This window comes from Ciona robusta, chromosome 4 (assembly GCF_009617815.1).
Source record: "Ciona robusta chromosome 4, ASM961781v2".
Lineage (NCBI taxonomy): Eukaryota > Metazoa > Chordata > Ascidiacea > Phlebobranchia > Cionidae > Ciona > Ciona robusta.
Window position 1 is genome coordinate 3,346,977 of NC_143238.1, and position 27,791 is coordinate 3,374,767.

The following is a 27,791-nucleotide window of genomic DNA, read 5'->3' on the forward strand; positions in this document are numbered from 1 at the left end:
ATACGTTTTGTGGTTCATGCGATAAAAAAAATAAAACTCAGGGACGTCATCTTGCGGATGTAAAGTTATCATATTGGGAAATTCCTGGAACTTTTCAAGTATGCAGATTAGTAAGTCATACTAGTAGACTATTATGCAAGAATAAAAAGAACAACACAGAGTTAACAAGATTTAGTTAATGAGAATCTAGTTAGACAAAGCTGTTTAAATTCTGACTTTCGTCTGTAATGTGGTCGTTTGTAAAAGTAGTTGTATTTGTCTTCATTTTATACATTTCCGATAAAGGTAAGAACGTTATTTTTTAAGTGTAATATATGTAGTAGGATGGGAAGATGGGACACTTTGTCATTACATTTTCTCGTCCAATTTGATAGTGAACAAAGAACATTCAAAGAATTATAAAACCGTATTCTCTCAACTTTCATAGACCATTATTTAAAACATGATCAGGAAATTTGAATATTATGAGATAAAGGTGACCCGTTTTCCCCACCCTGAAATTACCGATAGCAATGCAAGTATTTATGAACATTTTTATGACAACAGCCGATGGAAGTTGTCAAGCCAAAAACCTGTATGAATGTTCGGACGGTCAATGTATCTACAGAGAACAATACTGCGACGGAACCACACATTGCAAGTAAAAAATCTTGGGTATATATGGTCTAAGTGCGATTCTATTACTTTACCAGATATTTACCATATAGTACCACTGTGGGAAAGATGAATAACGTTAGCAAACATTATCTAATATTTCGTATTCGTGTTTTTAACAATTAAAAACGCATTTAAGAGTCGAAGGATACGGTTATATATTGATGGTAATATTTTTTGTGTACCACCAAATGGAACGATAAAATAGTATGAAAACAGTGGCCATCTTACCCCAACCTAGCGCATTTCATTTTACAGAGACGGCTCAGATGAAATAGTATATACCAACGCGAGTAAAAGTTTGGACGGGATAAAGTGTACGGTGATCAAGGGAGATGTAAGAAGTTGTTTCCTCTCCACACAGCATTTGTGTGACGGATATATCGACTGTCTCAGAGGTATAAATGGTCAAGAGGAAAATTTGTCTTCATTCCATGTATATTCTACTGTGGGGTAGGATAGGACACCTTTGGCACATGGGGTTAAATGGGACACTCTTAGCACATATCAAAATATCCTGATCGTGTTTTAAACAATTAACAACGGTCTATGAGAGTCGTAAAGATACGGTTTTATAATTTTTTAATTGTTTTTTTTTACAACCAAATGGAATGAGAAAATAGAATGAAAAGGTGTCTCATCTTCACCCACCTTACCGTATTAAACAATAAACTTGTTTTCTTTTTGTAATCCTACAGGAGAGGACGAATGTAACTGCAACCATACGTTTCGCTGTGGTGATGGTATTACATGTCGGTTGCGGTCCCAATTTTGTGACTCAAAAGTAGACTGTGTGTTGGATCATTTGGATGAACAGAAATATGGGTTCGCATTAAGACTGTATTTTGTTTACGCTTATTTAATGAGATTTGTATTAGCAGGTCTAACTCTCCGGGCTATCAGTGTGCGGTGACCAAAACACACGTTACCAACTACTGCATGCTGCCAAAGGAATACGTTTGTGACGGAATAAACGACTGTGATGACGGAACAGACGAATGTTTCTGTGGCAATAAACCAGCGATCGAGCGATCAGGTTTTTTGTTGCTTAACTAAAATACTAAAGTCATTATAACATGGGGTGCCTTATTTAGTAGCGTGGGGGGTGGGACAGCTTTTCATTTTATTTTCTCGTCGCATGTGGTATAGTAAACAAATAACGTTCAACAGATTTTAAAATTGCATCCTCACGACTCCTATATAGACCGTTGTTAATTGTTTAAAACGCGTCCAGGCACGGCCTACTAGAGATATCTCTAGTAGGCCGTGGTCCAGGATATTTAGGTATCATGTGCTTAAGGTGTTCCATCTTACCCCACCCCACAATATACACTGTATTTGCTTACGAGTTACCACATGTAGCTTTGTAGGTGTTAACTCACAATTTGAACACCCCCTATTAGTAATTACCAGTAGTGACAACGGGATTGGATTTTATAACGGTTGAGAATCGTTCTTTTCACAGGAGAGTTTCTGAGCGATAAATGCTTCAGGTGTTTAGATACAAGTCTTGTTATACCATTAAGGCAAAGATGTGATGGCTTGTTTCAGTGTTCGGACTTAACTGACGAATGTTTGTGTCTAAGCAAATCACACACATTTCCACCACTTTGTCAACAGCTTTGTAAAGGTAAACTAAAAATCCCGTAGTTTAAGTTATGTGCAGCTAAATGAAGCCAATCTTTTTTAAGTTGGTGAAAATTGTGGCTCCTGTAAAGTGGGTGAAATAAAATGCAAAACAAGCAGCAATGGTTTTGAAAAATGCATCAACCGAACAAACGTGTGCGACCGGATCGTTGACTGTGCTATGGGAGAGGACGAAAAAAATTGCGGGCGAGAATCTTTGAATTTGTTCGCATGCGCAGACGGGAAACAGCTTGTAGATGATTTTAAGAGATGCAACTGTAAGAGCATGACTGATTTGTGCATAAAAATGTTACATTAATAATATTTCAGTGGTCCTTGACTGCTCCGATGGGTCAGACGAAGACAGTTGCGACTCTATGTACCAATGCAAATCTTACACTAAGAAATCAAACCCACCGGGTAGGCGGCACAAAATACTGAAAGAAATATCAATATTTTAACATCTGTACCTACAGAATACATCTTCGACGCACCACGGTACACTACAGCTTGTGATGGCTTAGCTTTTTGCGAGGACTTGGACGATGAATGTAACGCAACCATATGTTCAAATCACTCCTTGCCAAAGTACTGCGATCACGTACAAGGAACCTTGGGCTTCATGTGCGAATTGTGTTTATAAATGTTTGACATTTTATGATAACTTTATATTACTTAGCTGCCCGAATTCCAAGTCAGCGAGAATTGGAAAGGAAATATGCGATGGTTTTCCAACTTGTAACCCAGCTGTACCGAACGATTCAGTAGACGAAAAGGGATGTCAGAACAGGTTTGTTCTTTCTTTGCACGTTTCGTTAACGTTTTTACTTACACGTTCATATATTTTCTGATATCACTGAAGACGGTTTTATTTTTTAAACGTTTGAAATGAAAATGGTATCTTACATATGGGATATTATGTTTGTGTTGAAACAGACCAGAAAATCGTGTCTTGAGCATTCAGATTTTTGATACAACTTTTCAAACTATATAATTACTCTTATACTGTATATATACAAGATTCTATTGTGCTGATCACGGAGCAACTAAGCTTCCAATCCACATTCCGCTTACTGCTAGATGTAATGCAATTACCGACTGTTTCGACGGAAGTGATGAGGTAAATTGTAGCGAGGCCACTCACTTCTACTGCTCCACCACTTCGCCAGCCTATATATCGCATTCTAAGGTACTCTGGCATGCAAATTTGTTCCGATTACTTTGTGTTTATGCTTCGAGCCAACCATACGTAATGCGCAATACCGTATATAGGTTTGTAATGGGAATTTCGATTGTGCCAATGGAGAGGACGAATGCCAGAACTGTACCTTCAGTCCGTTCTCATCCGATCAGTTTTTAATCAACAGCACAATTCTCAGGGTGTTCGTTTGGGTTGTAGGTGGGTTCAACGTTATTTAATAATATATACATATATAGTTGGCTAGAAAAAGACGGGAAACCTTTTTGTTCTATGTATCGTCTTGTTTGGTTGTAAACAAAGAACATTTAAACCACTATAAAACCGCGTATCCTCACGACTCCCACAGACTGTTGTCAATTGTTTAAAACACCATAAGGATATTTTGATATTATGTGCTAAAGGTGTCCCATTTTTCCCATCCTACTATATATATATATAATATAACTCAAAATAAACCGCTATTCAAACAGGTATTATCGCTGTAGCAGGCAATATCTTGGTCCTTTGTCAAAACGGTAATCGACTTCGAAATGCAAGACGCAATGAGAGTGATATTGTTAGCAGCAGCAGAGTCCTGGCAATTAATTTAGCGTTGGCTGATTTAATGATTGGTGTAAGTTTTATGAGAAAATCTTAACTGTACGGTATAGGTGTAATTTTTTTGGTATCCACATACAGGTTTATTTGATAATTCTTGGCGTGAAAGATGTTATGTACCAAGGTGTTTACTGTTACCATCATCTGAAATGGAAATCCAGTATATTCTGTACGATTCTTGGTTGCGTGGCTTTGGTGAGCATCGAAACGTCCATGTTTGTTCTTACTGTTATGACAACTTGTCGACTGATCGTTGTAAAAAGGTTGGACCAACATGTTTAAATTGGGCGATTGTAATAAATTTAAGACAATTATTTCTTTAGTCCTCTGCCGGGTAGTATATCAGTCCGAAAGGTTGTTTGGTCTGTTGTTCTGGCTTGGGTTGTTTCGATAATGTTTGCAGTGATTCCTCTGCTACCTTCGCTACAAGATACCTTTACCATGGCAGTTTGGTTTGTATGCTTATTAAACATGGTGAAGCATGAATTATATGGTGTTTGGTAGGTATATGGACAACCCGTATGCTGGACTGCTGAATAAACAAGAAGCGGAAGATATAGTTCTACGAATTTGGAGTTTACAGAATCAAAGCAGAGGCTATTTTACTACAAACCTAAGTAGGTAAGTTATTTCAAATACTTCTTGCGACAAACTGATTTAGTAAATTGGTTCCACAGAACATTAACTTGGGAAACAATGACGACTGTTATATCTCGGATCAATAGCAGTTACGTTCCCGCACGCAGCTTTGGTTACTACTCTTCACATGGCGTCTGTTTGCCGAGAATTTTTCCTAATTCATCTTTGGACAAGTCGTCCGCTTTTTCTATGTTTCTCATGGTGATCAATTTCGCTGCCTTTGCTTACATTGTGTTGGCATATCTTATGATCTACAGGTGAGGTATATGTACACTCATATTAGTATAGGGTGGGGGAAGATAGGACACCTTTTCATTCTACTTTATTGTCCCATTTGGTAGTAAACAATAAACATTCTAAGAATTATAAAACCGTATTCTCACGACTTTTATAAACCGTTGTTAAATGTATAAGACACTAGCAGGCTATTCGGATATTATGTGCTAAAGTTGTCCCATCTCCCCCCACAGTACTATATGGTTTGGATCTGCAACTGTTTGTTAACTTCACAGGATTGCGGTCGTGGCAGCAAAGAAGGCGGGTAGAACAGATACAAGCAGAGCAATTGGACTACAGAAGAACATAACCAGAATAACAGTGACCAACTTTCTATGCTGGGTGCCAGTTTGTATAATTAGTTTTATAAGTTTGACTGGCGGAAGTGTCGACCCAACGAGCTACGCTGTAGCTGCCATAGTTTTGCTTCCAATAAACAGCGCTACTAACCCATTCCTGTACTCTGAAGTGATCGGAAGTGTGTGGAAAACTATGCCTCGACTGCCGAGTTTTAGATGCTCTAGAGATACTCAAAAAGCCGATGAAAATACCAGTCCAGCAAACGGTAATTTTACGACTACTTCAATAAGATTGTCAAATAAAATTTATCCATTTTGCAGTGAGACCACATGACCTACCAATGGGCCGAATAGAAGCGATTGTGTATACTCAAGAAACGAATGCTGACACTACTATGTAGTTACATATTTCCACTGTACATACAATATAAATTTGTAGTTCTTTAGCTGACACGTTCGTGAAGTACGCGCAAATACAGCAGATTTTATTTAAACGATCGTTATTTTCTTAAACATGTTAGACAGTGTGGCAACACGACTATGCGGTTGCCTTGGTGACTTCTGCGAAGAAAATTCTCGAAGTTTGATAATAAATGATCTAAGAAAACATTCCATTCCAGAACGCAGGGTACCAGTGATAGAAAAACTATGGAAATTGCAGAAGGCATCGTCGCTTTGGTCCGTTATGATTAGGCAGATTGCACTCTCCTCACGTTTTGACTTGGACACAATCCTTCTGCAGCATCATGCGTTCCGTAGCAGATAAAATGGTCGTAATATACGACCGGGATGAGAAAGAACTTTTAAAAAACAAAAGAGCTGGCACTTGGTTGATAGGAGTAACGAATTTGGTAAATTTGGCTTTGCCTCAATGCGGATCCAATAAAAGTGGGCTTCGTAGACGCCACACTATAGTGGGAACCGAGTACTCGACACTCGGGTAGCTGGGCCCTGCTATCGCTCACGTTAAATATATTACACTTTGTGTCGGGGGTGTACCGATCGTGGCGGAGCGAAGCAGGCGATCTTACGGTCGGATGACGTCATGAAATGATGACGTCACACCGACGTCTCGCTCTGCATGTGCATTACATAACGGTAAGAATCGGGATCAATGAAAACCTCCTGCAAACCAATTCGTGGAGATTTGCGCACGGTAACGACGAGGGAATACTCGGGCTGGTTAAGTCGAAACACTGTGCCGTCCTGTAGAACAAAAATGAGGGTAATATTTAACAAAATGTAAATCGATACACACAACGCTAATACTGGCATAAATAATATGAACCACGGCGCGCAACGCTGTAGGTCGTGTAGGACCTCGCCCATATAGAATAGAACACACAACGTTCAGCATTGAATCAGGTAACAAACGCGATTTTGTTAAAACTGAAGTTTTTTTTATCAAATTGCCGGTGAAATATTAGGACTTACCTTAAGCATATTAACAAGAGGTTCGTCGCTTACTAAGTCCCATTGACTAGAGTCGTGACGTGGATCATAGGTCAAGTAAGAGCCGGGATTGATGTATCTGTATGCGGTAATAAAAGTTATAACATTATAGAGTTGACGCAGTTTATTGTAGAGGTGTGAAACTACCTTTGTAGGAAAGCTTTTGGAGTCATTTCGTTCTTGATACAGAAAGCAAGATGTTTATGGATATCTTCTACCTGGTAATGTTGGTGTTGACGTGTGGTGCGAAGGTACTTCTGCAACGATCTAGCCAACGCGGGGAATATGGCCTGAAAGTTAAACAAGAAATTAGAAAACATCACAAAGTGAACACACAGAAAAGCCGACGCTTAGTCGCAAAACAACCGCGCGGTTCGCATTTTGACGTCACAGAGGCCAATCATGACGTCACAATCGGCCGCAGAATGCTCACCTCAGAGGCGGCGTCGCACTCCATGACAGAGTTGGACGACTTGCCCTTCGTGTTAATTTCATGCTCGCTTGCTTTTCGAATGTGAGTGAAAGCGTCTTCGGTAGCGGCGACCAACCTAATTATAAAGTAAGTCGTGTAATATGCACGGAATCGTGATATGGTTGCTTTCATTTTAAATCAAAGAATTAAAACAGTAATTAAGAAAATTACATTTTTAAAATTCTCTCTCACCTTGCTCGTCTCTTCCTTACTCTTCTCTCATATTCTGCTTCCTCATAATATCTTTCATTATGTCCTGCATCTCGTCGCCTAGCAACCGCTGCAAGAATCGCACGATTTTGTCCTTGTGTGTCATTGCCCGGTTTGCCTGAATAACAACCGTAAGTATTAACGTGATTTTCTTTTTTTAACAGAAATTTGTATTTGTTATTAAAAATGCTCCATAAATTTAATAACCAATGAGTTCCTAGCAGAGGTTATAATACATTTTCCCATTACCAATTGTGGGCGTACATTTCCTTGGGCAAATTAACTGTTATCCATTTATCCAACCCAGTGGTTACTAATGGGTTGTTTATATATTCATATATTCAGCAATACAGAAAGCAAAAACAATCGACCACACCAATGGGTTCAAGGCTTGCGCTGCTACCATTGTCGGCGTATGCGCCCTTAGGCAAGACAAGGTAAAAAATTAATCACCAACAAAGCAAAACATATGGTAACTTGTAAGCTGGCACGAGGTATTAAACCCGTGTGATAATAATAAAACCCGTGTGTGCACGAGGTATTAAACCCGTGTGACTGTCGTTTTCCGGCCACGCGATGATAAAGTTAGTTACATATGTTCATGCATTCATTCATCCACAACGTTATATAGAGGTTTATGAAATAACAACGTACCACAACGACTGTCATTACATAAGAGCCACATGTCATAACGACGTCGTTTGCCCCGCCATGCGAGGATAAGTAAGTCTCATCCATTTAAACCCCAAGGAATCTCCAGACTTACCATCGACGTCATACACTTTAAATGTATTGTTGATATGCTTCATACGTGCGCTACGAGAAGGTATACGCATCAGGGCTGGATTATACACGGGAAAGTCGCAATAATATTTCTCCAACACCCACACTGAACAACGCTGGATGCTGCGTGGAAAAAAGCAAGCGATTAGTAGGTTTTCCTAGGATAAAAGCAAGTTTAATTGTGGTGGTGTTGATAGTAACAAATTGAAAACGTTTCGACGTTTTTAACGTGTAAGTTTCAGGCAGTCAATGTAATTTAGAGTTTTTTTTTTGTAAATGAATGTCGTTTTTATGTAATTGGTTAATTGATTGTAAAATTGTATCATCAGTGCCTCGAATATGCGCTAGAATATATTACGGCCTTGTTAAATGCATTTATTACATTCTTACAAAAAGTTCAATATGTATCTAATGTCATTTACTCCACAGTATAAATGTGCTTATTCGCTGTATACGATATAGCTAGACGTGAAAATGTAATATTGGCTCGAATCCCTTAGTGGCAGCAAATAAACATCATTAATAATTCAGGCGGGGGAGTTCGTGCGACAGCTTGCAAGGGGAATAATAATATTACGCTTGTTACGAATCCGTATTACGTAATAACCGCGTAATAAAACAACATGTTTCTGTGTGCACCTCAAGTCTCCAATGTTGTAGAACCGTCGTTCGCCATCGGTGGTTCGAATAACTTCGAGCACGAAGGTGGTTTGTAAGTGACGTAGTTCGAGTAGAACAAGCGAGAGATAATGCACGAATAAGAGGCAGTTCGTCATGCTGTCTGAGAACTCGATTATCGACTGAAATGGAAATAAAACAATGATTGAAAAGCTTGACTTTTAGACGTGGCTTTGATAGTTTAAAAAGTGACATGGGCGACACTTTTTTATAAATATATCATATAGTAGGGTAGGGAAAAGACGGGACATCTTTAGCACATAATATCTAATGACCCTGTTTGTGTAATAAACAATGGTCTATGGGATTCGTGAAGATACGATTTTAGAATTCTTTGTTTACCATTAAATGGGACGAGAAATGGAAAGAAAAGGAGCCCAATCTTTCCCTACCCTACTATATTTTAAGTGAATGAGGCCTAAATGAAGGAACCTATGTTTTCCACTTTGGTAAAAAGACGTAAATAGATATGGGCAAGATCGCACAGGACCTAACGAACGTGAGGTGTTTGACAAGTTAGGTTTAGACAATAGCAAGGGGGTATAAGCAATACCAGTATGATGAAAGCGAATTTTTGGTCGGCAATAACGTTTCTGTCAGTGCTCGGATGATCATTGCTGCTGAGCACACAAAAAAGGTCAAATATTGACACGGGAACCGCAACGCTTATACCTTCCATAACATTGAAATGGTTGGCGGCTTAAAAGGGTTATTGAAATATGAAGGTTGAATAATCCAGCAACGGTGGATATTGTACCTGAAAGTCTTTTTCCTTTTGCTCCAAAATCCAGATCCCATAAAACAGCCAGTACGTGAGTGTGATTAGAAGAACAAATACCATGATCAGAGACCTGGGACATAAGAATAACTTAACTTGGCTCAGCGATTACGGTGGCAAAAATTTTGATAATATTTTAAACGAAAAGACAGGATATAGCGATAAAACAACAGTTGGTAAAACACACTTACAGTTTTATAATTTTTTTACACATATTTACAATTAACTGGAAAAAATAAGCGTTGCCGCTACACCTAGCAGACAAACAAGCTATTTATGTTTATTTATTATTAAGTTTAACTTCTAATTGAAACAGTGTGTGTCACAACGCATACAAATGGGGGGGGATCTAATTGACTTGAAGTCATACATTGCTGCAATACATTGACATACAGTTTGATTACATAGCGCAACAATAAAAGGAGTCAAGCATGTAATAAAACCTATAGAACTACATGGAAGAATTAACAACCTGGTGTAGTTATTTGTATTATGTGAGACATACTACATGTAGTAGTCGTCTAGTGGGTACTATATCTTTCAAATAACAGCATGCTAAAATCAATTGGAAAATATTTCTTTTTTTACATTACCTGAACATAAACACTTTTGGCATGCTGGTTCTCTGTCGTCGGAAAAATATTGCCCATGATGCTACAAGGAGTATGAGGAGTTTGAATGACATACTGATGAGGGTACCCTGTGTATAAAGCATGCATTATGTGGTTAGGTAAGTAGGGGTAAATTACATAAATGATATTTAATCTGGATATAGCCTAAATTTAAACTGTTAAAAAAGGCCTGTATCTCCAGCGCCATCCACTTTTCAGGGCTGATTGATTGTTGCATAGTTGTTGGGAAGTTTTATATTTATTTGCATTTAGATATGTAAAGCTGAAATATGGTATAACAGTAATTTAGATTTATTTTGACAGACAAATTTTCAATAATGTGGCAACCAAATATAGATTTCTGTAATGCACTTGTTGACAGAGATACAGTCTAGTAAACAAATAAGGAAAACAGAATTTGCCACAAAAGTATTTCTTACTTTACATGAGGTGCCGCACGCTGAAAGAGGAGATGAGTTGTCCCACAAAAATTTCGGCATCACCACAAATGCTATCGGGGAAAGGTAGGAGATAAGGGCAAATATAATGGTCCCAACATAACCACAGTCTCGAAAACCAATTGAAGCTTCAATATCCTGTTGGTTTATGAGAAGAAAATGTGTTTAAACTACTTCCACTGTAAACCGTTTGCTGTATAATTATGCTGTGTACTGTGTACAAGTTTGTATGGACAAAATGCAAGTTTAAACTCGATTACAAAGTATGCATGATGACGTCATTGAAAAATTCAAGCAAATATCATGAAATATTGAAAGCAGTTGAAACATGCACGCACTTGGCCTGGTGAGATCTTAACATGGATTAGATACAACAAGCCTAATATTTGCAGCTGCATATGTCATATACAAAAATATATTTGTTTACCCACCTTGGTCAGTTTTGCAAGCGATTCATGACTGAGTTGCGTGACGTCTGTGGTTCCTGATATAAAGGTGTTGGTCTCGCCCCAGTTATCATCCTGCAACAATTTCGAGGAGTTGTATAACAATACCTTATATTTGTTTAGTGGATATGGAAAGTGGGCTAAAAGCGCCAGTTTATGTTCCATTTATTTCCTATTGCGTACACACACAGGAAATGCTTGGGAGTATAAAGGAAGTTATTAAATCTAAATGGAATCTAAATAAAAAATGGCCAGCAATAAGACAATGCAAACGAAAAAAATGGTAGCATTGTTCGTGGGTTAGATATATACTGGTTAAACAATGTGATGGAATCAACAGTTCTGTATTTTTAGCTGTGGTTAGTAGATTAGTGTGACGAATGGCTGAGCTTAGCAATGTAGCGGAATGTCTTGTTATCACACAATCCATCGAGCATATCATAATAATGGTAGACATGCTGTTGAACTAGGCAGTTTATCATTGCCTGGGGCAAGTTAGCACATTTATCTAACTACAATTTGATCGTTAGTAGCCAACAACTGGCGAGTTGTGCTACAGAGTGGCCAAAATAAATATTTTCTTCGCTGTGGTCGATTAAAAAGCACTTGTACTGGAGAGCAGAGTAAATGAATGGTTCTTTCAAACAAGAGTTACACTTTGTGGGGATCGGTGACAAAACAAACGTATACTGAACCACCTCGTTCCAACTAACAGCTAATGGATATTGAATTACAGGTCACTTAGGTGTGCTTACCAGTAACCACTAAAAACACTAACAAGATTATTGATTGACCACAGCTTAAGTGAGTGAGTAAGTTTGGGTTTCTACAATGGTGGTACATAACATGGTTACTTACAATGTGGTGTGAGGTAAATGTTTAAATACTGTTGTTATCAGCATGTAACTTTTTTAGAGAAAAGAGATTTCATGTATGATACCCTTAACTTATTAATTGACTAATACAAAAAAATACCAGACAAATATTTAAGCATGGCTTTTGTGCCCTCCACTTTGGTAATGCTGTTAAAAAATGCAAAAAATGTTAAAATTTCTGAAACATTACCTCAGGTATGTTAACAGAGATGGTTCCTTCAGTTGCTCTGCTGTCGTGTCTCCCATCCATAGGTGGGGTTCTAATTGTGACTGTTTTCTCACCTGGAGGTTCATTTTTGTTTTAAAAACACCAAAACACCAAGTTTGTCAATGAATGCAGTCTTATTGTCATTATATGGTTCAGGTGCATTTTAAGATTTAGTTGCAAGATTTTCTTTGAAATCAAAATAATGAGAGTGATGAAATATTCCACATGCAAGTAAAAGTTCATGCAGATTTATCAGAGAATGATAATGATAAACAGCACACAACAGCAAACATATGTTAAGCACACATTATAATATATATATGTGTCATACGGGTATGCATGACGCACAAAGAGCATGTTACACACCATGAAAGATGCTATATTAAAACCTGGCTATCAACTCACTAAACATACACTTCCAGTAGAATGGTAAGCCCTGATGCTAAGATTAGTGACCTTTTCTGTAACTTTTCAGCTTTCAACAGCATTATGCCACATTGCCTTTCTTCTCATATCTGTCTTCATGCTGTAATGACTTATGAATGGATCAGGATGCTTTGTAACTTATGAGTCCGTGCTATGATTAATTCGTAAAGCAATTAAGCATTACCACCATGCATGTTACCAATATGCAGATTTCAAATCAAAAGATGCTTCTATTTGGGCTCGCACTAAATCTCATACAATCTCTTCTGGTTAGTGACCAAATTAAACTGAAATGTTAAATAGCTACTCAAAAAACACCACGCTATAATTGAAACTGAAAGAGTTACTGACAAACTCGTTATTTGCATTAATACACCCTTGGAACTTCAATTTTCAATCCATGCAAGCTGCTGAAACTGTCCAAAGGTCTCCTGATCCAGAGATGCTCTTTTGTTGCGTCATACAAACCTTCATAATCATCATCAAGCTCGTTTCCACTACCTCGGTTTCTATGGCGACGACTTCCCCGCTCATGTGACCTGTGTCGCTTGTGACCATGTCGTGACCGCTCCGATCTAAAAAAATTAAACAACTTAACATTATTTTCATATTTAAAAAAAACATTAGCAAAAGATGTAATTATTATAATAATAAAGAGATGGAAATCAACGCAAAACAGCTGCCACTAAAACCTGCTATGAATAAACAGTATGGAAAAGAGCATCAGTAAAACGCATGTTAAATTGAAGCAGTCACGGGCACAGTAATAAGCATGTTAAACCCAAATAATGTGTATTGTTAATGTTAATTTTAGTATTGGTGAACGCCGTGCCCGAGACCGCTCCAATCTAATGAAATTAATATTAGGAATGCATTGTTCATAATATTAAGTGGCAACAGGTAAATTTAAATGCATATTTCTTACCAAATCGAGCTAAGGAGAGCTAGACGTATAAATAATCAAGCTGTATGGTTGTAATAGCTTGATTTTTAAATAGGAATATCGAATATATAAAACACTTGTTTACTTGTTTATAGTACAGGCTAAAAATACATAAAAAAATATAATATTAATACTGGATATTATTTAACAACCCTTTTATTTTATTGGAGAGGAAATGTATTTGGACGTGTAAGAAAGACAAACCTGTTTGTTGCCAGAGAATACTCTGAATCATTGTCTTGTAATTTGTCCGTGTCCATGTGTATTTTCAGCTACTTCCAATTGTTTATACCAATCCAAACTATTTCCCAGTGGTTAAAATCAGGAAAAATACAGTCAACCTAAAAAAGCCTGTTCCTTACAAATTTCACCTAAGCATAAAAACAGTTGGTTATCATTTCCTGGAAAGCTATATCAACAAACCACAAAGTTAGTTTTACAATTGAAATGCTACATTCCAGTCTAACTATTTAGGCATGAATGAGCAGCTACAGATCTGACATACCAACCAAACTTCTGCTGTCAACATAAATTACACGAATCCTGAAAAGATAAACCTAATCTAGATGAAAAAATATGTTCAATATGCAAAACATGTATACTGGACACAAGAGTATAGTAATACACTTTTTTGCAATATTAAAAATGGTTGAAAACCCATTTATATAACTTCATTTTCAGAAATAAAGCTTGGATAAATAGAGCGTCCGTTACGCTTTAAACTACTATGACTGAATAAACAACCAACACACACACTCGGGAGTTGGTATAATAGAGAGCTAACGCCCAGAAGACAATAATAAAATAAACAAACGTGAGAATCGGCACCCAAATTTGTGACACATTTAAAAGCAACGCGAGAGTCGTAACGTTATTGTAACAATAAAGTTTCCTGTAAAAATATGGTTTTCACAAAATTTTTAATCATAGAATGAGTAGTATTTGTTTAGGTTTTTAATATCTGCGTGGGGAACATTTCACTGTAGTTTAATTGTATATTGTTTGAGCCTATACCATTTCTTTCGGTCATTATACGAGCCATAGGGACATATGACAGGAAGTGAATAATAGGAATGGCGTTTGGAAATCCCGGACACTTTACGGTGTGAATTTCTCTCCAAGTGTAAATGGTAGCGAGATCTCGTAGTTCAAAGCAACGGAAACAACTGTATAGCTGTAATGTCGGTCGTAAAACAGCCCAAACTGGTCACGGTCGTTAAATTACCCTGGACAGAGAACGCCTGCTGCCTCAAACGTAATTTTTGTATCAAATTACGCCCAGCCCTAAAACAACTTGGCAAAGGCGCGCAATTGAAACTTTGAAATTGATAAATAGCATACGATCTAGTTGCTTTACTTTTCTCTGTTTCTACTTTGAATCTAGAAGCGGATGGTCTTTTTAACGTTTAAATATTCGCCCAGTGGGTGATGGTAAAATGTTTCGGTTCAAAACAAGATTCGTTGCGCTGATGCTGAAAGGCGCTCATTTTCAGCTCTGCAACTATGTTCTTGACACTAATGCTCGAAAGATAGACGACATTCAAAATCCCTTGGGTTCAGCACACTTCCAGACGTTGGGGTTTTGCAACAACACTAAGGCTGAATCTGACGTGAATCATCAGCATTCAGCAATATTGGTTAATCATTAGCCCAGTGAAAGTTGAATTCAAACCTGGCCCAAGTCTGTCGGTAAACTGTCGCTTATAAAAGTGGAAATTAATTTAACTTATCCTGGCATTCTACAGGCATTGCTTACACAGCACAACAAGCTGAACAAAGTTCGAAGGGTTACGGGAGCTTTATATTTTTAACACATGGTTGGAGACAGTAATAGCTCCCAGCTTCTGCCATAGCCTCCTACAGCAACTAGCAATGAACCTGGAATGTTCATAGGAACCAAAGATGTGCCTTTTAAGCTTGTAATAACCTCGTAATCTTGAAACATGACACAACTGAAACTTCTGTCGACTGTTTCTAGTTCAATATCACATGCTGGGGTTTTTGAGATCAAGTTTTTTTCTCAAGCTATCACCTTCTTTCTTTGCAACGCAGCGTGAAGATAATTTCCGTCTCAAGCGCAATAATCCGTTTTTTTGGCCGGACACGCCGCTGGTCCAAGTTAACAGGATTAACTGCTACCTCTTGTTTCGGTCGAGTCGGCATACAACGATGAGGTTTAAATCCAAACAGCCATCGTGGAACTTAAAAGCGGAGGTCGAGGGCTATAGACCTATGATCTGAACAATGTTTACACACATACAGGATTTCTAAGCGGGATCAAAACGTTTTAAGAAGTAATAAAATATTTTAGTAACTTGCAAGTCAAAAGTTCAAGACTCGTCAATTTACAGTTGTTCCCGTGCTGTTAGAAGATTTAAATTTCATCGCTGGCGGTGAAATTGAAACTGTAGTTTTGTTCGCCAAAATAAACCGTCTTCGACAAACAAACCTTATTCCAAGTTATTTTTCATGTTGGTGTACTTATGTTACACGGTTCTTACCAAAAAGACATGATGAATCACGTCCACACACAAATGTACATAAGGGGCTACTTTTCCGCTTGTCGAGAGCTTATGAATTTTATTAAACCCTGATAGATGAGTTAAGACTTTAAGGTTAACACGGTCTATCTAAACAGAAGTAATACCTCGCGTACATTCTTTCTTTACCTAATCTTGTAGTACAGCTATACAAAGTACCAATTTAAGCCAGATCTAAAGGTTGGGCGCTGCCACTGACCTGACTGCTGACCGTAAATAGAAGTGAGAGCAATAACAAACATTATGAAACAGGAGAACTGAACAGTTCGACCAAATCTGACCGAGTGAAGAAAATTGGCTTCAAATGTCGCGGCGTCCTTTTTTGCTTTGGAGAGCGCGGAGACCCACAATGACAGTTTTGTTGACAGACAAAATATTTGCAGAACGCAGGAGAACAAGGATATATCGACAACAGCGTCCGTTACTGGGTGTCCAAAAGTTTTGGCTTTAATGTTTAGTATTACTTTCACCCGTCGAAGACTGACTAGACTCATTAGTATTGGTAATGTCCCAGAATTACAAATGAGGATAAATTATTGATGAAAAATTGCCAAAGGGTCTATCTCACAACATAGATACGTCACCAACTTTGAAACACAAATAATATAGCGAAATCACGAAAATCTATTGAGTGCAGACGACAGAATGATTGATAAGGCAATATACAAGCGAAACAATACCTCCGAGAATTGCTGGTTCGCCACACCTGACGTGCACACGTGGTATAGAGAGTTTTATAACGGGTAGAATTATTATCTCCTACAAATACTATGAAGCGTGTGAGCGACAAAAGAAACGGCCCACCTGCAAAGAATCGAAAGGGACGGTTGGTTTGTTGCAAATTCGGTAAACTTTTCCTTTCTACGAATCTCTGAACGTCAGTCAGCTAAACTGGTGTACCAACCTGCCTTGAACTACTTGAATAACACATCACACGAGCAACAAACAATTTACATTAAACGATCTCCAAATATAGAACAACATTAAGAATTCAATGATTGCATGAGAAAATGACCCGCGGCCATTTAATTCGGAGTCGCCGTTTCAGTAGTTAGGTATTGCTTCGCCTTTTCGTTGGTGACTTTATCAATCGAGAACGGTCTAATTAAAACGAGCTCACACGTCACACAACCACAGCGTGAGTGACGAACGAGGCCAGCGGAGTGTTTTCGGTCGGCCAAGCAAACAATTGCTAGCCTCCAATCTTCTTTATTAAGACCTTGTTTTGGTGGAACGGCAGAAGATCGCGGGCAATCGCGACCCGGGCAAAGTGTGAAGGGCCAGAGGCGAGGGGGAGATACAGGAATTAACGACCGCCAGTTAAAAGGCGGGCAGCGTCGTAAAGCGATTAGCAGCTGGTTTTTTGATGCGACGCGGTTCCTGCCCAACCTACTTAGCAAAACAAAGGGGGCGGTGATTGCCGATTAATGAATTTAAACACGCTTGCTTTGTTAAATCTACCCGTTTTGGTGCAGATGTTTGGAATTGAAATTCCAACATAACATCACAGATCAGTGATCACAGTTCTTGGTTACCGCCGCCCAACACTAATTGCTGTGTTGCTGGGAAAATCAATGAGAAACGTTCTTGATATTAAAATTTCGACATACCACAACGTTTGTTGTCCACTTCTCTTTCCACTCGTCCGGTATTCGTAATGCGATAGTTTGTTGCCGTAAGCGGATCAACTGTATCACAAACACAAGCTGAAGTGGCGTACATCGTCTTCAATGGTTGCTCTCGAGCACGACGAGGCCCAGGATTCACTCACTGGAAATCGTGGCCAGAAAAGTTCGCCACCCCACTTAGGCAAACGCGGAACAGTTGTGTAAAGGTGCGCCTGCCTTCAAGGCGCCGTGAACGCAATGCAAGCGGAACATTTCCCGCTACAGTGTAAGTTTGAAACTTCTCCAGGGTTTGGCTATCACTCCACACCAGCAGAGGAAGGGTGGTGATTTTGACTTTACTGTCACGCATTGGGAACCGGTGGGTGCTAGTCATAACACAAACTACAGTAAAGTTTACTTTCGCCGAGGTTGCCATCCCTTTTAAAGAATGCCTGTGCTGACGTTAACGGGCACGGGTGACTTGAAACTTACGCGAGCGTTTTCAAATTAACCTCAACTGCACACAAATTTCGCAATGTGCTTACAACTCCTTAGGAAATAGCTAGGAGGTTAAGACTTTCAAGCAAATCAAAACAACCTCTGAAACATGCGGTTCTATACAGCTGACATATGTTAAACTTCAACAATACAAAATGGTTGGCAACAAAGCAGATTATGGGCAGGTTGAGATCTTAACTATTGCGGTTATTTCAATGCTGATTAAGTCAACTCTACAGCGGTTGCTTTCACCGGAAACGAGTTGATCTTAATCTGCTCTAAGTAATTGCAAATACTCTTAAACCTCACACATAACTCAACGACGTGTCAGTGGTGTTTGGAAATAAGTGAAGTTGGCGGAACGACAGTCTGCAGTAAGTTATGCGTTACTTAAGAAGCGAAGAATTTGGATTATTCAGGCAGGGCAAAACGTTGAAACGAACCTACATATTAGGGCGATAACCGTAGGTTGGGAAGATGAGACAAAACTTATTAATTACTATTATTACAGTAGACGCCCAATACTGAGTGTCCTCGCTGTGCCATAACATTTTTGTAATTAGTAGCATGGCCGCTACTTCGCAAGCATTCGTGTATGCTGCCTACCCATAAAATCTGTTTTAAAACATGAAAGCATACTTTTCCATCCCTGTAGCGACCAATCAACACAATAAGTTGGCGTATATCTTGCCTCTTAACTTACCAAAACGATTGTTCGACTCTTTTATCTTTACTTACAGTCTTATACACTAACTATAGCATTTTACACACATTACATTACAGCGTACGCAAACGTGATCTGCTGATATAAGAGGTACCAAGGCAGGTGGTGAGTCTATCGGGACTGCTTAGTCTCTCTGTGGAACGGATAATCTTCGCTCGAGATTGTAGAGGGCACTAAAACTAATCTCGTGTATTCTATAATCTTTCGATAGGTCCAACTATTTAACGGTTTATAAATCTATCTGCGTTAAAAAAGCGCGGATTACTAAACAAGGACTCGGTGTACACACACTTCTTACTCACGCTGGATAAACAACACTTTCATAGCTCGTACTGAAGCTTAGAACGAAGCGAACTCTCAAGTGGCGAGAATGTTTCACGATACACAAACCTCGCCCAAGCATAGAAAAAACGTTGGCGGGCGCGACGTTGCTCTTTTGTTCGACGGTGATAAGCTCCTGCGCGCTCAAGCGCGAATGGAACAATAAAACCGAGAGGCCCGTTCGATCAATTTGGGAACAAAGCTGTTGTACCCCGCAGCGCAAATACTATGTAGCCGCTAATTCGGGAACACTTGCCACAAAACGTAGACTGCAGCCGAGTTTCAATATTTTGAACGTGGCGGCAGATAGCGAGAACTTGCCTTGATAAAGACGACGTTTCAAACGTCACATTATTAAACAAAAGCGAAATCTGTTACAGTTCTGTCTGCTGTGTTTGTTAACTTACCATGAGTTTTCACCTGTGCCAAAAGTGTCATGCTGTCCCCTTTAGTAGGAAATATTTTAAAAGAATTTTGATGCATGACCTGACCGTGTGGCCTGTACATGTATATAACGTGTTAAAAGTATTTACACTATCAAGTAGCAAATTATTAGAGCTTAACACGGTCTACTGACCTCGTATCAGTTGAGCAAACAAACTAATCTAGGCAATTACATTGTGCACTTATGTTTCCGTAATGTAGCGCAAGTATACACACAGAAAGTACCATCGGCTCAATATGTTCAACTGAAAAATGAGCTTTGCTTATCTTAACGACTTGTTGTCTATAAAGCTCCAAGACCGACGTTCGTACAGAGTTAACCTGCCATGTTCCATCACTCTTATACAGTAGTACTGTTACGCAACATCTCTGTTTGAATTGCAAGAATTAACTCGCGCCGAATCGCATTCGCTTGTCACCTTTTTACCAATGATTTACGAAAGCACAGTAACGCCGCCGAATGACGGGTCCAAATTAATACAGCACACGAGCACGACGACAGGAACAAAATGGTCCCACGTTTACGCATCAGCGTTAACAGTGTTTGTTATAGTAAGATAGTAATATGGGCACGGCTTGCTACAGGGGCTAAAATTCCATAAATATACTCAAAATAAAATATTGTAGGATATTTTAAACACTTAAAAGATATATTTTCAGATCGTGTTCCATCTCACCCCAGGCTACTATACATGTCAAACTTTTCGGCCAAGCTAATCGAAATATACAACAATGTTATACGACAAATGGTTAACAGCCTTGCCGTACTCTCACAGAACCATATATAATTCCTTTAGGCCAGTAACATTTAAACAAAGTTCCTTAGCCCAGCACCATGGAAACAAGGTTTCCTACCTTTCTTTCTCCCCCCCCTCTTTGTTTCCAATTAAAGAAAGCACTAAAACATAAAAAGTACAGATACTGGGACTATTTTAAAATTGTTTGATCTAAACCTATGTGACTGGTAAAGTTCAAAAGAGAAATAAAGGTTATTGTATTTTATTCCACCAACCTTATAGTGTGGAAAACATTGTTAGTGATCAAACTAATGTTGCTCCTGGAATCAGTGCAAAAACAAAATGTAGCGCAGCAACAAATCATGATTGAAAAACAACCAACAGTTTTAACAAACCTGGACAGGTGGTTTGAAAAGTGTTGCTGTTCACTTAGCACCAGTGGAAATGAATAAAATTGCTAAAAAGTACAATAGAAAGTAAGCGGTATTATTGGCATATGCCAAGAAATTTGTGACGTTTTTAATGAAATTTAAACTGAAAGGTTTAACGCTGTCAAGACAAAATACTATCCACTGCCTCTTGTAGTAAAGTATCTTGCTGATCATCAAATGTAACCACTTCACATTCTACAGCTTCATACATGTCGTTTGGCTTAGTTGAGTAAGATTCCATGTAATCGGATGTATCCCCATATTCGTACGAGTTACGTTGTGAGCGAGATTCTTCAGAGTCGCTATATAGTTGCGAGTTTTCTGAACTTTCCCCTGTGGCATCCTGGCCACCTGAAGGATGTAAGTAACAGTATAATTAATACAACTTATACAAAAACTGTGTGTTTTTTTCATCCAACGCACCTCTTAGGAGTGATAAAACTTCTCTGTTGTCTGGTGTTCGAGGTATGTAGTTTAACAATTGACTAGGATCATCTGGATAATATACATGTTAATTATAAATCATTATAACTTACTCTAAAAATTGTGGAAAAACTTGAAGCACATACCAAGAACTGCTTGCTTTAATTTGGCAAATTCAGCTCGTTCATGTTGTAAGAAGGAGCGTTCAATCATAACTAAGTTTGCAGAACAAGAACTTCTCTGTAAAAAAAGTAAAAGTGAGTTAAAGATATTTTATAATGTTTCTATCTGTTTACCGCATCTTCCCGCAACGAGAGCATATTGTATTTGGCAAGCATTCTGTCCATTTTGTTCACCAGGTAAGTTGAATGGGAAGAAAAGAGTGGCTCACTCTTGTCAAACTCTTCCGGCATAATCTGTGAAATAGTAGAAGTAATTATTCATGTTTACAAAAATAAATACCATAATGTTTTAATTATTTCTTGAAACTGATATTGAAAAGTTTATTATTTAACGAGCAAATAGAAACAGTAAAACGACATTACGACAGTTGTAAAACATGCGATAAAAGGTGTGGGCAAGATCGCGGCTGTTGTATCATTTACCTCGGGCATGTTGCATACATGATAAGGAAGTAATCTTTCAATGGCATCATCAATGCTGTTGAACATTGTATTGGTATCGGCAGATGTACAAAGGTCTTGATGTTGTTCCAGCTTCTGCATTATTCTGGGAAAAAATGTTTTGTAATAAAAAAGGTTTTAAAAAACAAAATTAGCAATAGCATTCCATAAGCTTTGCAAAGTTACATACATGGTAACTCAGAAGTGGGCACGGGATGTATAAAGTAGAACAACTGTATGATAAGGACTGTCCTTTCACAGCAATACTGGGGCAAATAAGGTATATTCAGCAAACTTACAATGAAGTTTTAGGTGATTGAGTTAGTAGAGTTGTATCATCATCAGCTGGCCGCTTGATACCCCTCTTCACTGCAAGCTGAGGTATTGGTGATAAAGTGCGATTTATTTTAATAGTGGAAAGCTTAGGTTTTGAAGGATCACTTGTCAAAGATATTGTAGGATGCTGTAAGAACAAAAGTGTTAAAATGTTGGGAATAATAACCTTTGAAGACGCGAATCACAACAGTTTACCTTGGACTGTGCAATTGATATTGCGGATTTTAGTGCATTAGATGTGTCTGCTTTTACATGAAGCACAAATTCTTTGCCGGTTTGTAGATGCTGATATACCTACACGAAAAACAAATTTGTTTCCACTTCTTCCTCTGAATTTTTCTGCCACAGTTATGCAGTAAATATAGCAAATCAAAGCATTCGTCTAACCTTCTGTAAAAATAGTTGGGGATTGCGAAGATAATACTGCTGTACAGGGGTATCCATAGATTTCAACTGAGCACGAAAGGCAGCTAGAAGTTGTTTCTGTTCTCTTGTCAATGGAGGTGCCTGCAGTATGTTCAATGTAGTAAAGGTTAATTATACTTTTTGGCACAGTATTGCACTATCACTAAAACCTAAAAGTATATTTAGAAGCAAACCTTTGCAAGTGGGAGCTTGTGTGATATGATGTGCTGGACTTCCTCTACTTGTTGATACGTTAATTTAGGATCCACACGAAAAGTAAGAAACCCTGGTGTGGCAGGTGTGGTCGTGGTAGAAAACTGAACAGGTTTGTTCTGTGAATAAATATGTGTATAAATAGTAAATACCTACATCAACAACAGTGCACAGATTTGGCCTTTGACATTGTGTAAAGACTGCAACATACACATAACACTTACTTGTGTATTGTCAGTGTTAGCAGAGACAGTAATTACATTTGATGGTGAATTACTTTGAATTCTCGTTGTTGAATTAATTTCTTTTAATGTTGAATTAACTTGGGCACCAACTTTTCTTGCTCGGACTGCAGCTTGATGCTGCGACACAAAAAATGTAAACACACTTAAATACCCATTAAGAGCAGTATTCTAATGGAGAGTGACCATAACCACCTTAAAATACAGAAAATTTATATATGTTTAAGATAAAAAATAAATTTTGGTAATTTACCTGAATCAACAACCGCTGTAGTTGTTCTTTCGTCAATTGACTTGCTTGTTGAGTTGTAAGCTTCAATTTTAAGTTTGAAGCCAACTGCTTGACCAGTGCACTTGAAACAGTAGTTGCAGTGGTTACTGCAATGGGGATTGCCTGAGCTATAGAAACAGTTTTGGTTGTGTCAGTAGAAAATGAACTTTTGGGCAAAGCTGTAACATTTATCTGAATGTTTTGTGGGGTTGAGATAGGAATGTTTACACTTGCAATCTGTATGCGATTGATAGGAACAGGACTGTTACTTTTGTTGCCTGATTGAGTTGTGGTTTGCAGTCGAGTTGATTGTACAATGGTATTGTTCACATGACCTTCAGAACCTGATTGTGGGCGTTGTGTTAAAGGTGAGATGACGTATTGAGCTTTAGGTTGCTCAATTTTAATTGCAGGGTGCACTGAATTTTGCTGCACACCAGCAATGTTAATAAACGTTTTTTCAGAACCTGCAGTACTATGCTGCTGTTGCTGCAATATCTGAGAGTTTGAAGACTGTGGCTGCTGCTGCTGTTTCAACCTTTGATGGCGCAGTATGTTGGCTGCTAGAGCGTTTGCCACTTCAGGGTTTGAGATGTTTATGTTCTGATTACCAACTCGTAACACGGCAGCACCACCAGTGGTTTGGCTTGCTCTTTTCTGAAGCAAAATCGCGAGTTTGTTTGTCTGCTGTTGGTCAACTGGTGGCAGAACTGATGAAGTAGAAATCGGAGCACTTGTTTGTACCGTTTGAACAACTGAACCCGCAGCTGGCAAATTTGATGGTGTGGAATTTTGAAGTGGTGTAAGCTGAATCATGTTAACACTGTTACTGGTAGGGTACTGTTGCATAGAATAGGCAGTTCGATTTGATGGCTGGACATTACTGGCTTGCACCACACTGGGTGCAATTTGACTGTTGCTTGTAAATGTTTGTGCAGGGGCAGAATAAAAATTTGATCCCCCATTTGAAACTAGGTAGGTACGACTTTGAGCAGAAGCAGTGCTCTGGGATATAGTTGTGTATACTGATGAATTCTGCTGCAGTTGGTGCGATGTGATAACATAAACACCGCTTTGTTGGGAATTGCCTACATTCGATGAAAGTTGAATTTTAAAACTGTTATTTCCTACATTGGAACTTTCATTGTACCCTTGTGCAGCATTGGGTACATTTGTAGTAGGAATAGTTACTGTATTTATAGAGTTCCCTTGAGCTGTAGGTGAGTTTGACCAAGTTACAGTTAGAGGTGCAGAAGACTCAGAAATGTAAACTGCTTTACTTGGCACACTGGTACCATTTAAAGTCTGATTGTTTTTACTTGTATCTTGCTGTGGCAGATTCAAAAACTGTGAAGCGTCAAACTGCTCTGATGAGTTCAGTTTTGACTGATTACTGGTTAATGAAGTTTCATATAAATCGTTAAGTGATTCTTCCTTGCCATAGCTGCTACTAAGGTTGAAGCTAAAATCATCCAAACCATCGAAGTCAGCAGATGATTCGTTGTTGATAATTTCAGCAGCCTGCAACGATTGCTGCAAGATATCCAGAGACCCTCCACTGCTTTCATTATACTGTGACAACAATAAATCAGTCTCAACATAGGGATTTTAGGTAACAAAAATAAATTAAATTACTTACGTTATTTATGTTATTCCTGTTTTCATTCTGTTCATTTGTAACTAAGTCTTCTAGGAAATTATCTCTGCAAAAAAAGTGGCTCTATTATGGTAAAACCGATCATAAGGCTTGTTCTACAAAACAGCTAATCTCATATCAAACTAAACTTGCAATTTATGAATAAATGTAACGAATGAAATCTCAATTCACTAGGTGCAGTCAATACCAAACCACAGTCCACACCACTTCTTCTATCGAGTGTATGAAATATTTACATATACAAATCAAATACCTGTTACAAGTTACACCTTACACATATTCTATTGTTCAATGTCAAAAATAACACGCACCGCCTCAACAACGGTGCTGCTTAGGCTGCGATAACAGCCGAAAAACAATTTTAACAAGATACATAAACTTTAAACATCTATTTTACTTACCCAAAGCCGTCGAATAAACTGTTTGTACTATTCTCCATTGTACCATCGCAAGATCATCTAAAACACAAATAAAATTTCACTTTAATGAGAAATATTTTGTGGAAAACGGCCTAAATTAGTTTTTAAATACCATTCTTTAAAACATTACCATAATCAGAATTATTTTGTGTTTGATGGGGTATTATTACCTACTTACATGTAATAAAATCATGCTTGTTGGCGAATTTATTGGCATGTATAACATATGGTGTATCTTGACAAAGCACATATTGTTACTCTATCACTGGTAATAGGCCGGATTCTGGCCGTTCAGTGTCATCTGTGTTTCTTTAAGAATGAAACACGAGCTACGAAAGAGCCGTCATGAAGGCTTGTGTTGGGTGCAATTCACATCATGTGATTTGGAAATTTTAAGGAGTTCGAAAAATTAATTTAAAAATTACGGTCATGTTATTCCATTGTTACGTCATTCTATGCCGACAAACGACACTTGAAAAGTCACGTTCGGAAATTTACGGTGGGAAAACTACAAATACATTTATGCGGGTGTTTCATGTTTTTTAACGAGAGTATGGATACTAAACAGCGCTCTCGCATTTTATTTCTCGCGCACAACACACAGCCACACGCCACAGCAGCAAGAAACGAGTGAATATAATAAATAGAAAGAAACTTACCTTCATCATCGGGACGTGCTAGCCATTTGGGATTTCCCAACCTATCGAACAGGGGCGGATCAACGTTGGCCAATCGAATTTGCTTTTGGGTATGACATCATGAATACTCGCTTCTGAGAGTCACGTGATGCATCCACAAATGCAAATGAGAGCGTTCGTCAATGTGTACAAATCAGTTTACTTTTGAACTTCGGTGGTTTATATGTAAGAATAATTGCGGAAGAGAAATTTAAATTTTCTTCGTTGTATGCATACACTCCCTGTTTGAGTTGTACCCAAACGCCAACGAATATGCGTCCTCTCACATAATCATTTACATACGTGTGACTACAAAAACAAAATTAAACCTGCTTCCAATTAAATTGATATAGTCTGTAAACGTATCATGTAACGAAATGTTTCATAAGTGCCTACTTGCTTGTCATGAACAACGCTGCCAAGCGACAACCATTGTATCAGATGTGATTTCCGAACATTTGTTCCTACCTGGGAAAATTCCGATACATTTGTTTCTAGTTATATCATAATGCCAAAATTGGACTTTGTAACCTATTATCTCGAAATGTTGTCGTAACTCATTTATCGCATTCGTTTTGTGTACTGCCACCTGGAGGATATACTGAAGTATAGGCGTAGGTCTAGCGTATGGAAATATGACTATGGTTAACCCTGCCCCTCGGCCCCTGAAGAGATGTAAATGTTGTTGACAAGGTCTGGAAGATTGTTCACTTAATACGACGTCTATTAATGGAAAAATACAGCATCTTCACTGCAAAGGGGAACCTAAATAAAGCTCGCAGATACAACGATTGAAGTAGTTGCACTTTGACAATATCGGCTAAAGCTACTTTTACTATACAGGCCATAATTAAAACAAAGAGATTAAAACCATAATCTCTTTGATTAAAACAATTCTTTTAAACAACAACAACAATATATGACGCTATAGTTCTGTGGTGCAACCCAGGGTTCAATATTTTTTAATTTATATTTATATACAGACTCCGGTGTAACTCATTATTAACCCTTGCTTGATTTGAAATTTCGAACAAAGCAAAGTTTTCCCATGATGACTCATCGCACTTCTTGAGAGCAAATTAAAACAAAACACGTCACGAAAGCAACAAAAAGAATACGTTCACGACACCAACGTACATCCTCTAGTTCCGCATCGTCGTAACGTGATAACGGAGGGTATAAATAAACTATATCGTAATGTTTTCATTTCATACATGTGTAATGCTAATCTGCATAAATTTTACAAAGATTTTCTTGGGATATGTTTCCAAGGTAAAAAAGTTTCTTTTGTCCTAAATTCATAAAACCAGGGTAACCTCGTTTAATTTAAGCATTAGCTGTGCAACGGTAAGATATAGAAAGGTGTAGATTTGTGGAAAGGAAAACTGTCAAACTTTTGAAGAAGTAACATTGTTAGTGCCTATATTGGTCATTTTAATCCTTATTTGGCCATCTTGTTTACTCCCCATTACCTTACGTTCCGCTTGAGTAAGTTACATTGTTGTCTGAAAGTTATGAATCGCATGATTGCAGAATTTATTCCTGGCAGTTGTTTAATATTTTTTATCGAGTCATATGTTGTACATTTGTT

The 27,791-nt window shown here is 38.2% G+C and overlaps 3 protein-coding genes across 5 annotated transcripts; 1 reads left to right on the forward strand and 2 right to left on the reverse strand.

Annotated features, from left to right (window-relative positions):
* The first annotated feature begins 143 nt into the window (after positions 1 to 143).
* On the forward strand, positions 144 to 5,786 carry LOC149736691 (uncharacterized). Its single transcript, XM_089876357.1, has 19 exons — positions 144 to 285; positions 547 to 640; positions 913 to 1,052; positions 1,353 to 1,479; positions 1,536 to 1,690; positions 2,120 to 2,284; positions 2,346 to 2,558; positions 2,611 to 2,700; positions 2,757 to 2,904; positions 2,960 to 3,070; positions 3,301 to 3,469; positions 3,553 to 3,679; positions 3,952 to 4,094; positions 4,160 to 4,341; positions 4,402 to 4,530; positions 4,583 to 4,699; positions 4,756 to 4,974; positions 5,230 to 5,558; positions 5,614 to 5,786. The coding sequence occupies exons 1-19, from the start codon at positions 228 to 230 to the stop codon at positions 5,691 to 5,693; spliced, it is 2,796 nt and encodes a 931-aa protein (XP_089732483.1). The 5' UTR covers positions 144 to 227; the 3' UTR covers positions 5,694 to 5,786.
* LOC149736692 (vang-like protein 2) lies at positions 5,752 to 14,028 on the reverse strand. 2 transcript variants are annotated; one of them, XM_089876381.1, is made up of 14 exons: positions 13,837 to 14,028; positions 13,158 to 13,264; positions 12,246 to 12,337; positions 11,166 to 11,255; positions 10,717 to 10,872; positions 10,259 to 10,365; positions 9,645 to 9,738; positions 8,849 to 9,009; positions 8,193 to 8,332; positions 7,409 to 7,544; positions 7,178 to 7,292; positions 6,892 to 7,034; positions 6,727 to 6,823; positions 5,752 to 6,498 (listed from the first exon to the last, which is right to left on the reverse strand). In XM_089876381.1, the coding sequence occupies exons 1-14, from the start codon at positions 13,890 to 13,892 to the stop codon at positions 6,352 to 6,354; spliced, it is 1,641 nt and encodes a 546-aa protein (XP_089732507.1). In that variant the 5' UTR covers positions 13,893 to 14,028; the 3' UTR covers positions 5,752 to 6,351. The 2 variants fall into 2 exon arrangements, with proteins under 2 accessions (XP_089732507.1, XP_089732508.1); XM_089876382.1 differs by having other exon boundaries at positions 13,191 to 13,264; positions 13,837 to 14,027.
* Positions 14,029 to 20,749: 6,721 nt separating this feature from the next.
* On the reverse strand, positions 20,750 to 27,658 carry LOC149736693 (uncharacterized). Of its 2 annotated transcripts, none has more exons than XM_089876353.1 (14): positions 26,183 to 27,658; positions 25,506 to 25,562; positions 25,087 to 25,150; positions 23,430 to 25,019; positions 23,159 to 23,296; positions 22,916 to 23,053; positions 22,704 to 22,823; positions 22,512 to 22,610; positions 22,280 to 22,443; positions 21,963 to 22,086; positions 21,654 to 21,773; positions 21,504 to 21,597; positions 21,358 to 21,429; positions 20,750 to 21,285 (listed from the first exon to the last, which is right to left on the reverse strand). In XM_089876353.1, the coding sequence occupies exons 2-14, from the start codon at positions 25,541 to 25,543 to the stop codon at positions 21,056 to 21,058; spliced, it is 2,991 nt and encodes a 996-aa protein (XP_089732479.1). In that variant the 5' UTR covers positions 25,544 to 25,562; positions 26,183 to 27,658; the 3' UTR covers positions 20,750 to 21,055. The 2 variants fall into 2 exon arrangements, with proteins under 2 accessions (XP_089732479.1, XP_089732480.1); XM_089876354.1 differs by lacking the exon at positions 26,183 to 27,658 and adding an exon at positions 25,702 to 26,164.
* Positions 27,659 to 27,791: the final 133 nt, after the last annotated feature.

Excerpts from the sequence above, each read along its gene's own strand:
- LOC149736691 (XM_089876357.1), top strand. The coding sequence starts at position 228 with ATGTGGTCGTTTGTAAAAGTAGTTGTATTTGTCTTCATTTTATACATT. Across the intron at positions 286-546 it reads TTTATACATTTCCGATAAAG|CCGATGGAAGTTGTCAAGCC; the intron begins GTAAGAACGTTA and ends TTATGACAACAG. Across the intron at positions 641-912 it reads GACGGAACCACACATTGCAA|AGACGGCTCAGATGAAATAG; the intron begins GTAAAAAATCTT and ends TTCATTTTACAG.
- LOC149736692 (XM_089876381.1), bottom strand. The coding sequence starts at position 13,892 with ATGGACACGGACAAATTACAAGACAATGATTCAGAGTATTCTCTGGCA. Across the intron at positions 13,265-13,836 it reads TATTCTCTGGCAACAAACAG|ATCGGAGCGGTCACGACATG; the intron begins GTTTGTCTTTCT and ends TAATTTTTTTAG. Across the intron at positions 10,873-11,165 it reads CGCTTGCAAAACTGACCAAG|GATATTGAAGCTTCAATTGG; the intron begins GTGGGTAAACAA and ends ATAAACCAACAG.
- LOC149736693 (XM_089876353.1), bottom strand. The coding sequence starts at position 25,543 with ATGGAGAATAGTACAAACAGTTTATTCGACGGCTTTGG. Across the intron at positions 25,020-25,086 it reads ACAGGAATAACATAAATAAC|TATAATGAAAGCAGTGGAGG; the intron begins GTAAGTAATTTA and ends TTGTTGTCACAG. Across the intron at positions 22,087-22,279 it reads CAATCACCTAAAACTTCATT|AATAATGCAGAAGCTGGAAC; the intron begins GTAAGTTTGCTG and ends ATTTTTTCCCAG.